The 12,608-nt window shown below is 45.6% G+C and overlaps 1 protein-coding gene across 1 annotated transcript in view; it reads left to right on the forward strand.

Annotated features, from left to right (window-relative positions):
• Atp8a2 (ATPase phospholipid transporting 8A2) overlaps positions 1-12,608 on the forward strand; it is a 427,564-nt gene that overhangs the window by 213,944 nt on the left and 201,012 nt on the right. The window contains exons 25-26 of the mRNA XM_052190506.1: positions 8,125-8,308; positions 11,356-11,466. Of these exons, the coding sequence (XP_052046466.1) occupies positions 8,125-8,308; positions 11,356-11,466 (295 nt within the window). The remainder of the gene's footprint in view (positions 1-8,124; positions 8,309-11,355; positions 11,467-12,608) is intronic.

The raw sequence follows: 12,608 nt of genomic DNA on the forward strand, positions 1-12,608 counted from the left end.
ATTTCCAGGGCTGTGTGAGCTCATGCAGCCTGGTCCTGCAGGGACCGTAAGTCTGCTCTAAAATGTCAAAAACCCCAACAGTTCTCAGCTTTCCTCTCAACTCGGTTTCTCATTCCCACCTTCCTCACTGCAGAGGTCAGACACTGTTGTGAAATACAGAGCAGTTGCAGTGGGAACAGTCCATGCATGTTAACTTCAAGGAAGGTAGACACTCCCGGGAGGGTCTTGGGGCCTTAATAAAGCACTTCAAGGAAGCAGAGTATCGAATTAATGCTTTTTGTGCTGAAAACATTAAGGTATTTAAATGTGTTATTCTAATCCCTGTTCCAGCCTGGGAACAGGGGGATCTAATATCTTTTACTTAAATCCCAGCCTTCCCAGACTGCTCCATTCTTTGCGGCCTCGTTGAAGAAGAGGCAACCTATCCCCAGTTACTTCAGTGATTATTAAAGCACGTGTAATTCACAATATGCACTGCACTCAATTTCCATGTAAAGTGAGGTTGCCCAGATCTTAAAACATCCCACACCGTTTCCTGGACTCGTTAGATGTTCAGATGCTAGGTTTCTCTTAGAACCTCACTGCGATTGTTCTACATCCAGAGACGTGATAAAATCACCATAGATACAAGCACAAATGCATAAACTCTGAACTACTGAGCAAAATCTCTGTGTTTCCTGGTGTGCCCTGTCTCGGTGGCAGGGTAAGCTGATCTCAGGCAGATGGGCTGCGGCCGCTTTCTTCAGTGCTTCTCTGATTCTCTGCTTCTGAGGTCATTTTACAACCTTAGGCAGGATTGAGTTATAAAGGTTTGTTCAGTTAATAAAGAATATCAAGTTGCCATGGCTACTCACAGCAGCAGGATGGTGTGCGGTGCCTAGAAGAGAAGGCTTACAAGTGTTGAGAGCAGCCGACAGTGACACAGTCATTAATATCAGATGGTAGATAAACAGACTGGCCAATTGATAGATAGATAGATAAATAGATAGATAGATAGATAGATGATTGATTGATAGACAGACAGACAGACAAATAGATGATAAATAAATAGATGATAGATGATTGATAGACAGATAGATGATAGATAAATAGATGATAGATAGATATAAATAGATAGGCAGATATTCTCTAGATCTGTTTTTAGAGTTTTTCCTTTGTAAGTCCCATTTTTAAAGGAAACTTTTGCAGTGTTAAGCTTGATTTAGATGGGAGAAATGTTTTTAAAGCTCTCTTTTTTGTGAAGTACAACTCAAATCTTAATTTTAAAAACTGAGTTATGCCAGATGTGATGGTATAGTGATAATATATATGCACCATAGACACTGGTGTGTGCGCGCGCGTGTGCGCGCGCGCGCGTGCGTGTGTGTGTGTGTGTGTGTGTGTGTGTGTGTGTGTTTGTGTGTGCATGTGTGTGTGTTTGTGCGCGTGTGTGTGTGTGTGCATGTGCGTGTGTGTTTGTGTGTGCATGTGCGTGTGTGTTTGTGTGTGCATGTGTGTGTGTTTGTGCGTGTGTGTTTGTGTGTGCATGTGTGTGTGCACGTGTGTGTGTGTGAGTGTTTGTGCATGTGTGTGTGTGCATGTGCGTGTGTGTTTGTGTGTGCATGTGTGTGTGCGCACGTGTGTGTGTGTGTGAATGCCACCCTGAGCTACCCCTTCCTTATTGTTTCCAGAGGGGAGCGGTATATCGAAATGGTGGTCTATCCTGGAGGATGGAAACTTTATACCTTAGTGATTTTGATAATGAATCCTTATACCTTATTGTTAATAAACTTCAGAGCTTATATGATGTCACAGGGATAGTAAACTCCCGCAATTTAAATGTAATATACATGTTAAATTCTAAAAGTTACTGTCTAGTTATACTACCAAGACAAAAAGCCAGTTGCTCACACTGTGTCGCCTGCTGCTTATGCTAGCACAGACTCTAGGTGTTTTGATTGCAGCAGCCTCTACTTGCACAAGCAAGAACCTTGTGACTGACAGTGAGATGTTTTGAGATGTTCTGATCTATACTTTACAACAGTGGCTGGATCACACCAGGTTTCATGTCATTTTGCACCAAGTTTTATCACCAATGTTGATAGAGGTTCATCACCATGTTCATCCCACAAATTAAATGCTTACCCCACCAGAGACCGCACTGAGTGGTTCCTAATGGTGGCCGAGGATGATTCCAGGAAAATTCTGACGTTCATTATCCAAGGTGGCCGAAAGATCACGTGAAAAAGTCCTAATGCCTGGAGAGCAAATATCTAAGAAGCCCTCAGAGTGCTTATGCAAGAAGATATCCAGGGACTAATAGTTATATAACAATCAAAACATATGATCTGAAGAAACAAGGTGGAAGAAAAGACCGGGCTCACGTTAGCCCTTCCCAGAAGGGCCTTTGTGGAACCAGAGTTCGTTGCTGCCCATTTGTCAATGGGAGCTGTCACAAGAAATCTGGAATGTTTTCAAGGACCTTAGCAGGAAATAGAATCGGGACCACCAGCATATTGGTCAGGAAGTTTGCAAGCAGTGTCTGTCCCAGGAGCACAGTAAAATGACGTATTTTTATCTGCTTTCTGTGAACTATCATTCGCGGAAAAATATGGATTTCACAGAGGTGTCCAGACAATCTTGAATTCTTTTCTTCTCCCCAAGGATCAGTAGTCTCTCAGGGTTGTCCAGCATGTCCAGCATGTGGCTAGGTTGGATACTCATGTGGAACTGTGGTACAAATGTGTTCTTTTTCCCATTCTTTGTAGTTATGGCCAGAGGGGTACTGCCTCTGGGAAGCATGGTCCAGATGATCATTATTCACAGAATGTGTGGTCTGGAGCCTTTGAATTTGTTATTAGGGGTCTGCTGAAGAGCAGGGTTGATGGAAAGGCAATCTCCATTGCGTTAAAGGTGCTGTGTGAAATCGGTGTGCGGGGGGGAGGGGGGGGGGTTCAGAAAACAACAAATACAGCCATGAGGGGGTGGGTGTCCCATTCCCTAATTATGTATATTTTCTCATAAGAGGGCTTCTCTCTCTCTCTCTCTCTCTCTCTCTCTCTCTCTCTCTCTCTCTCTCTCTGTGTGTGTGTGTGTGTGTGTGTGTGTGAGAGAGAGAGAGAGACAGACAGACAGACAGACAGACAGAGAGAGAAACAGAGAGACAGAGAGAAAGGCTGGTGGTGGGGCATGGGAAGTGAGACAATGTAGTCTCCTTTAAAACTGTTAAATCACTCACTTAAATTCTTATCCACCAGCACCGACCTCCTAGTAACCCAGCCCCGAGGCTCTGCAGATCCACTTCTTTCTGCTCATCCCATATCCAAAGGTCCCATGTAACTGGGCTCTAGGGATGTTCCGAACTGTCAGTATTATCTGATTTAGAATTTGAGGCCACAGTCAGGCCTACTGTATACTGGGGCAGTTTCCATTTTGAGAAAGCTGTACATTTTAGGTCAAAGTATAGATAGATAAATGCTGTTCTAGACAGGGGAGGCTACATGGATGGCCTGGACATCTGGCCCAAGTTTCCCATTGTGCCGAATTGTATGACAAGAAAGGACACAGTCCAAACTAGTGGTCAGGTGGGGAAGTGCCGGAGAAACAAGTGTGTGGAACATGTTGCTCAGTAAATTTTAGGTTTTATGCCTACAAATTAGATACATGTCTATTCACTTAAATAAGACCTTTAAATTATGTAAGTGATTGTGTGGATCTGTGTGGTCACAAGCGTGCCACGGTGGATATGTGGAGATCATGGAACAACTTGAGGGAATTGGGCCTCTTTCTACCATGTGGGACCCAGAGGTCAAACGCAGGTCATTGGGCTTGGCTGCAAGCCCTTTATCCATCTCATCAGCCTAAATAAGAGACATTCAGACATTTAAAGGTACTATTACATGGGACCAGGGAGACGGATCAGTGATTGAGAATTCCTACAAAGGACCCAGAATCAGTTTCCAGCACCCTCATTATTGTAGCTGCAGTTCCAGAGAATCTAATGCCCTCTTCTGACCCCTCCAGGTACTACATGCAGTGAAACATTTACATATATGTGGATAATCCACTCGTACACATTAAGTAAAAATAAATAAATCTTGAAAGGCACTGTCACTTTGGGAGATAAATGTAAGAAACATGCTTTAAGAAACATGTCATAGTCTTTTATTTCAATGGGGTTTCTAGTCAAAGAAAAATCTCCATAGTATATTTTCCCTTTGCAAGGAAGTGAAAACTTATCCAAGTGAAATCTTCTGATACGTTGGCACTATGTAGCTCAGCACTTCTTCTGTGTTTTAGGTTTGGTATAGATAAATTGTCTTCTGCATCATTACAAAGAAAAGAAGGGGTGTAGTATCATCTACCTAATTCTAGCATTCCTCCAGGACCATCTTATATGAGGGACTCACATTTGAGGGATGTCTTAAATGAAGTGCTATCCAATTTTGAGGCTAAGTTTTGATTTTGAAGAAGTCTTTGAGGAAAACTGTAAGGTTTAAGAAAGGGGAATGATACTCAATGATGTTACAAAGATGATGATGATGATGATGATGATTTCCTGGCCTTTTCTATGCACCTTATGGTACCATTTAATGTAGCTAGGAAACATACGAACTAGAAAGTGCTTTCAGTATCACTGACACAAACCACTTCAGCATTACCTGGGAGCTGGTTAGAAATTCACATCACAGGCTATGTGGGTTACTTCTCTGTTGCTGAGACAGTCTCCCAAATGAAAGCAACTTAAAGAAGAAAGGATCTGTTTGGATCACATGGGCAAAAAGCACACCATCCTTACTGTGGGGAAGGCATGGCAGCTGCTATGAGGCCAGCCAGGCAGTCAGGAAGCATACCAGTCACATTTCAAAGACACACGGGAAGCAGGAGAGAACAGGAAGTGAGGCCACAGGCCATAAAATTCAAAGGCTTCGTCCTGCAAGGCTCTGCTTCCTAGACATTCTGTAGCCCTCACAAACAGTGCCACTAACCAGGGACTGAGTTCTCGAATCCTTGAGCCTATGGGGGACATTGCTCACTCAAACTACAGCACAGGCCTTTTCCTGGCTTTTGAATGAGGGTCTATAGATGACTTTGGAGCCTATTTAACATTTGGGAATCACAGGTCTGGCACAGTGGTCTGCAAATGTCTTGTAGTTAGTTATTTTGTTAATCAGTTGGAACCAACTAGTGAAAGGATTCAGTGAGTCTGGTTAGTTGGTTGGTGCTGATGGTCATTCTCTTGGATGTCTCTGAGAGGAGTCCTTTTTAACCCTGCCAGCTTGCAGGAGCTCTGTACACCAACCCATCATCCAGGTCCAGGTCCAGCCCCACCCGAACAGTGGCTGGGCAGGAAGGCGCTCTCTAGGTTCACCTATACTACCCAGAATGAGAACATCACCCTGACCAGGGCTTTCATAGCTCAGGTAAATGAGTATGTGATGTCACCTCTGTGGAAGCATCCACCCTTGGTTTTAATTAAGCATTATGCTGAAGTTAGTTGAGAAAACTAGTTTTAAAAAGTCAGGACACAGAAAATGAGACTCTCGGGGAAGCACTGGGGCTTTTTTAAGTCACAAAGGGGGAGTTCTTCATTTGCAAAATCCCTTAGGTTCTGTGTATGTAGACTGCCTCTTCAGTTGATGGAAATTTTAGGGTTTGTGTTTTTATTCATAATGCACAAAAATTGGTTACAGAAGTATGCCAAGCACCTTGCTTAGCTCAGATGTGGTCTGGAGCTTTATTTTATGGGGTGAACACATTACATTCTGGGAATGCTTATTAAGTATGGCGCATGATTCCAGGTCACAGATTAAGATAGGGAAAGCTGCTTTCGCTCCATGGTAACTTGGCATATTCAGATGCTCCATGCAGCCAGAGCCCAGTGGCGCCCAGTTGGCTCTGTAGAAATCGGCTGTTTGACATCTGTTTGGAACCTTGAGCATGTGCTTAGACTTACATTTTCTCAAGGCATTACAGCGGAGGGCGTAATAAATCCTTGATGAGAATTTCATGCTCCTTAAACCCAGCATAGGACTTGCTTTGCATACCCCATGCTTCTGCTAGTTGGAGAGAGGCAGCTGTTGGATATTCATGGAGTGTGCTGTCACCCACTGCAACAGGCTTGACTGAATGACTTCAGAGCCAAATCCCAGAGGCAAGCTGAACAAGCCTGGTGACTTGCGACTCACTCCTGTTAGTCACATTAGCCCGAATTCTGTCACTATAAGAAAAGCTATTGGGGATGACGGATTATTTTGGTGGTTTTGTATTGTTTTTGTTCCTGTTCTTGGAGGTCTCTATTGGTGGACATTTTTGTTGTCTGGAGCCCATGGTGAGGCAGAACACCATGGGAGGGAGTGCATAGTAGACCAAAGATGTTTACCTCAAGGTTAGGATTTGGAAAGAAGAAAAAAGAGGAACTGGGTCCCATACAATCCTCGAAGAGATGCTCTTGATGATTGAGAGACCACCCTCCACTAGGTTTCATCTTTTGTTTTATTAAATTCTTTAAGATCAATTAATTTTATGTATATAAGTGTTTTGACTGAATGTTTGCCTATGTACCATGTGTGTGTCTATGTACCACAAGTGTGTCTGGTGCTTGCAGAAGTCAAAACAGGGCATTACATCTCCTGGACCTGGACTTATGGATAGTTGTGAGCCACGATGTAGGTTATGGGTATCAACCTCAGTGTTATTAACCACTAAGAAATCGATCTATAATCTCCATATTTTAAAGGGTCTACCATCTCCCAATACCTGAGAACTAAGCCTTTAACATGTGGGCCTCTGTAGGACACCCTAAGAACCAAGCTGTAACACCTAATAGAAAACTAACAACTTCTATCTCAAAACTGGACAACCACCAACCGGCAGGTATCTTTTCTCTCTACACCATTTGGTAAAAGACCAACTCACTCTCAGTTGAGTGACGTATAGACCTGGGAAGCTGCAGCCACAGGTCTGCCTACAGTATCCTTGAACATGGGGATCATGCCAGATGGCACAGTACTTAAGAAGCAGGTCTCGGGCCTGGAGAGATGGCTCAGGGGTTAAGAACACTGACTGCTCTTCCAGAGGACCTAGGTTCAACTCTCAGCACCCACATGGCAGCTGACAACTGTCTGTAACTCTGGATCCAACATAGATGTACATACACGTAAAACACCAATGCACATAAAATAAAATGAATAAATGATTTGAAAAGAAAGAAACCGAAGCAGGCCTCTGAGCATTCCTTGAGTTTATGTGGTCAGCATGTGCATGCCACCACCACACCTCTCTCTCTGGAGGTGACTTGGGAACTCACTTGTGAATTCCCCAAACAAGATTAGCAATTCAGGATTAAAAAGAAGTTAGCTCTGGAATGCAAGTGATACTTTTGCTGCTGCTGGATCATCCCAGCTTGGGTGAAGCCGTTCATGAACCAACATCGTTGCCTACTGGGTCCTTAGGTTTATAGTCCTCCTAGATCGTGGAGGGGTCTTAGCACTGGTCATCTTCCCAGACTGGGGCTGATTTTGTCTTCCCATTCTAGGCTGTGTTTCTGCCTCTCCAGTAGCAGAAGACCCCAGGCCGAGCCAAACTCAGCCCCTTGTCTTGCCTGCCTGGCAACCACATCACCATCATCTCTGGGTAGAGATGGAACCTTCTTTCCCCTTGCTCTGGTTTCACCCTGGTTTCTCAATCCTGCCTGTTTTTCTTACCTTCCTGTAAATTATCTGGAACTTTTCTTTGCCAGCCCCACACTGTATAGGATGCATAGCACAGCAGGGCTTGGGGGAACTCTTCTTGTGGTCTATTTTATTGGGAAGACAGTTTCTAAGGTCGTGTTAACTAGATAACCTGTGTTTGGTCTGGGGCAGTGGCCATGAGCTCCAGAGGATTTGCTTGCTACTCATTCCACTCAGCTGTGGAGAGCAGACTGGCTGCTTTAGTGATGTGCATTGCGTCCATGAACTTGGCAAAACTCGAAAGCCACAGGGTCCTGTTTGCTCAAAGCTTCTTTGCACATGAGCATAAAATGTGTGCCTGGGTTGGAGGTTGCCTGGCAACTGCCTTCCAATGCAGCCCGTGTGCTGGAGCTGCCCTGTCAGGACAGGTGCCTACTTTCCTCACGCCTTCCTCTTCTCTCTTCTCTCACAGAGTGTCCCCTCTGCAGAAGTCTGAGATCGTGGACGTTGTGAAGAAGCGAGTAAAAGCCATCACCCTGGCCATCGGGGACGGTGCCAATGACGTGGGGATGATCCAGACAGCCCATGTAGGAGTCGGCATCAGTGGGAACGAGGGCATGCAGGCTACCAACAACTCAGACTATGCCATCGCACAGGTCAGCCTCCCTCCTCACAGTGACACAGGGCACAGGAGATAGCCTAGGGCTCAGCCCCAACTTCTCTGCCCGTCTTGGAAAGTCACCATCTGGAGAAACTACAAGTGACTGCTCATTTCTCTAGTGTTTGAGTCTTGTACAGTTTAAGGGCTCCTTCTCTGGGTTGGGCTTCCTTGAGCCAGAGGTGGGACTGGCCCAGAACCTGTCATTCAGAGATGTGCCTTCCTGACAGACAGGTCCCTAGATGTCTCGAACTCTACTCCTGTCCCCGCTGGCATTCTCAGTCTTATTCCTCCTCCTCCCCTTCCTCCTTTTTTCTCCTCCTCCTCCTCTTCTTCCTCTTCCTCTTTTTCCTCCTCCTCATCCCCATACCCCTTCTCCTTCTCCTCTTCCTCTTCTTTTTCCTCTTTCCTCCTCCTCCTCCCCATCCCTCCTCTTCCTTCTCCATTCCCTGTATCCCTCACTGAAGAGTAGTTATTCTCAGAACAACACATAGCCCCTCGCTCAAGGGCTGCCCTTCTTCTAGAAGTGCTGTCAAGTGTTTAAGGTCAGAAAGAAGCAGTGACTCAGCGATGTCCCCTCTTGGCTGGGAACCCTCTAGGAGTCCTGCTGTGAGATGAACTGAGAGAACAGGGGGCCATGTGGCTCGTGGTCAGAAGCAAGCAGCCTCCTGCAGTCAGCTGAGTTCTGTCCATTCTTCTCTCATCTAAATGTTGCCAGCACGGTTCTGTGTGTTTCCTCTTTCCTACTTACCTCACATGTGCTCCAAGAATCCAAGAAGTGCCCAACCCTTTGTGATAGCCACAAGATGAAGGAGAAGTCAACCTCAAGACCCTCCTGAGGACTGTCTGGGCTATCTGGCCTGGTAGATCATCTAGAAGCCTAGTCCCAGGGAATACTGGCATGTTCTCCCAGATACCGAGTTGCAGGATCTTGTGGCTAAATGCCTGCATTTGTTGTAGCCATGACTTCTCCCCTGACCCTTTGCTTCCCTGAATAGGCTTTTGAAGAACATGTTAAACTTAACTGCGTGATTACAAGGAACAGGGCTTTGTCAGCCTTTCAGCTAAAGTCCAGAGATGCATAGAAATCACATAGCCTCCTTACAGCCCCAGGGCTGTGGTCTGTTCCTCTGCAACTTTGGGGCTCCCCATCCCTGAAGGAAGCTCTGTTTGATCCCCTCTCATGTTTCCTTCTGGTTGGAGATTCTGCAAATGCAGCAAGAAATTACCCAGACCACTTGGCTTTGAAGATTGTCTTAAGTTGGTTTTGTTTCTTGGTGGACTCCAAATCCCTCAGCTGATTCCTGAAGTAGGCAGTAGGAGTTCTGATTTTACAGGTGAGACACCTGAAGGTCCTACACACAACTGGCCTCAGGTCTGAGCACAGGCCCAACATCAGAGAACAGCAGACTCTGTGAACTCGGGGGCTGTCACACACACCTGCTCCATCCCTTTGCCGAGTCAACTGTGCAGAGGCCCGGGGGACCCACACTTCCTGTCTGCTGTCAGCAATGTGGATGTTATACACCCCAGCATTATTAAATACTTGAGTTATAACATCATATGGCTGGAAGGGATCTTAAGAGGTTTCCTAGGAGTTACAGGCAAATATTTGTCTGCTTTTCTCTTTAGAATGTCTAGGGATGGGTGCATTCCTTCCCAAAACTGTACATGGACAGGAGGTGGAAGGTGAAACAACTGGTTTTGTTAATAGGAGGCATCATAGAGGGCTGGCACAGAGCCTGCGAAGTCCATTTGAGGTTTTCTTTGCCCTCCAGGGTAGTAGCCACCTCTACCAAGGAACCTAAGGCAACCACTGTTCCCTGTGCCTGGATTTTCCTGTTCATTGTCCTGCAGGGGCATGCTGTCATCTTGGGGCTGAATTTGTGCAGAACACTAGCTAGAGTATAAACTGCCTCTTAATTACCACCACCAATCAGATGAGTTCCTCTGCCCCATTTAAGTGATAACCGTATCTGATTGAAATTAACACCATGTTCTTTTTTATTTTGATGTGGTGATTACATTTTTAAAAATTGTGTTTTGAAGGAAATGCCCTATAAGGTAAAGAAAAGATGCTAGGAAACTTATCCAATGGGCAGAGCACTGATTCCATGCTCTCACTTGGCTGCCTCGTGCTTGCACACATAGCAGTTGCTGGACAGGTGACAGGCCACCTGAGCTAGGAGAGGGGCTGTATGGCATTGTGTGTGGCCACAGCCCTTAGCTCCCAGCCTGCCAGAGAACAATCCACCTTCCTGGCCCTTGTCTTGTATGACTCTGGGAAGATAGAGCTGGTTCAGGGAGATGGTACTGGAATATTGTGGTTTATCTCAGACTACAAGGGCCCTTACAACACTGCTGCTGAGAGCCAGTCAGCTGCCCCTGGTTGCACAGCTAGGCACGCTGTTTGAGTGGGAGATAAAGAGGGACCATGACATGGATGAAGAAGTGGAGACCGTGTGTGCACACATGGGTGTGTGTGTGTGTGTGTGTGTGTGTGTGTGTGTTTATGTCTGTATATCTGTATAGCTGTGTGTGTAAGTCTGCCCAGATGCCTCTATAGCATATGGAAAGCATAATTGCTTTTAGTTGACAAACTGGTGGAACACTGCTCTTATGTATATATCTTTCTTGAATCAAACCTTTGTTGGATGAGTGTTTGTCCCTTCCTCCTGTAGTCACTATAAAATCTATGACAGATCTTAAGGAGGTGTCCCATTCCAGTGTGCTTTTCCTAATCAATTCTCTGAAAGGCCTTTAGCTCAAAGAGTTCCAGCCACAGTGAGAGGCCAGAAGCTTGTTTAGGGGGAAATAACAATTAGTCAATTGAAGAGCTTTTCTTGGCTGCCCTGACAGCTCCACCTCAGGGGAACAGAATTGGCTTTGGGGGTTTGGTTGTTTTGTTGTTTAGTTTTGTTTTGTTAGTTACCTATGGGTCTGGTGTCTGCTCCCTTCCCTGTCTGGTTTCTGCTCATAAGGGCAGTCTGTCTCTTCTGTTCCTCAATGACAGACTGCTCTGAACTTGCCACTGTTCCTTTTCAGTTTTCCTACCTGGAGAAGCTGCTTTTGGTCCACGGAGCCTGGAGCTACAACCGGGTGACCAAGTGCATCCTGTACTGTTTCTACAAGAATGTGGTCCTCTACATCATTGAGGTAAGGAGTGGGGGCATCCCTCGCTAAAGGAGGCAGGCCTCAGCAGAGAACATCTGTAAACGTCCTAAGGAAGGGTTTGCTAATAGAAAATTAAAGCTACTGTTGGGTCTTATAGAATCGGTGTTGTGCAGCCTCCTTTCAGCTGGCTGTACCATGAGGCTTGTAATAAGTGACCATGGCTGGGTACAGCCTTTCTCTCTTGTCCTCCCCTGATGCCCCCATCCCAGTCCTGATCCTGTGTTCCTCTTCCTTGCTGCTGCTGTGTCAGTGGTGGCAGAGAATGCCCCCTCATCCTTTCCTTCATCTTGATAGGGCAGAATGAGACCAGTATGGTCAGTGCCAGGAAACAGAGGTGCTCGTCTTTCTGGGTGCCTCTGAGACATTTCTAGACAACCTGTCCTGTGTCCACCACCACACCACCCCAGCATAAACAGGGCCTGATTCCCTGCTGTACTTGTCATGGAATCTGCTGTTTCCTGAACATGTCCTCACTACTCCTGGGATACTTGGATGCTAGGGCACATGAGAGGGACATCTAGTAGGACACTGATAGGATTGTTTAAATATCACATTGTGTGGTGACTTTTGGGTACTTTGTGGGTTCTTTTTTCTTTCACCCTTCTTTGTCCCTCTTCTTCTTGCACTATCAACACTCAACACTAGGTAGGAGAGAAAAAAATAGAGGGGAAGAAAAGTGATGATACCTGTAGACTACTTCCTGCTGAATAGGGGGGTTGAGTTCCTTGGGGCAAGTTTGATCTCTGTCATGATATCAAATTACTTCTTTCCATCTCTTTGTGCATGACCATTTGACAAACCTCAACCAACGGCAATCCAACCACCAACTGGCCAACCAGCCCCTTCTGTCAGGGCTCTACATTTATATAGCCTTTAAAAGTTCCCAGAATTCCAAATGTCACACAATTTCAGAAACTTTTGGCAGCTGGCAAAATTACACCCCTGTTAGAGCACTAGGCAAACCATAATCACTTGCTGTGGACAATCTGAAACAGCCCCATATCCCACACCTGGAATTAAGATGAAAACATATTCCCATAATAGTTCTGTGTGTTTAAAGAAACCAAAATTCTCACTACAACATTGAGTTCATGTCCTGTTGCCTTTGCCTTGGTTAGGTTCCT

This window comes from Apodemus sylvaticus, chromosome 8, assembly GCF_947179515.1.
Source record: "Apodemus sylvaticus chromosome 8, mApoSyl1.1, whole genome shotgun sequence".
NCBI lineage: Eukaryota > Metazoa > Chordata > Mammalia > Rodentia > Muridae > Apodemus > Apodemus sylvaticus.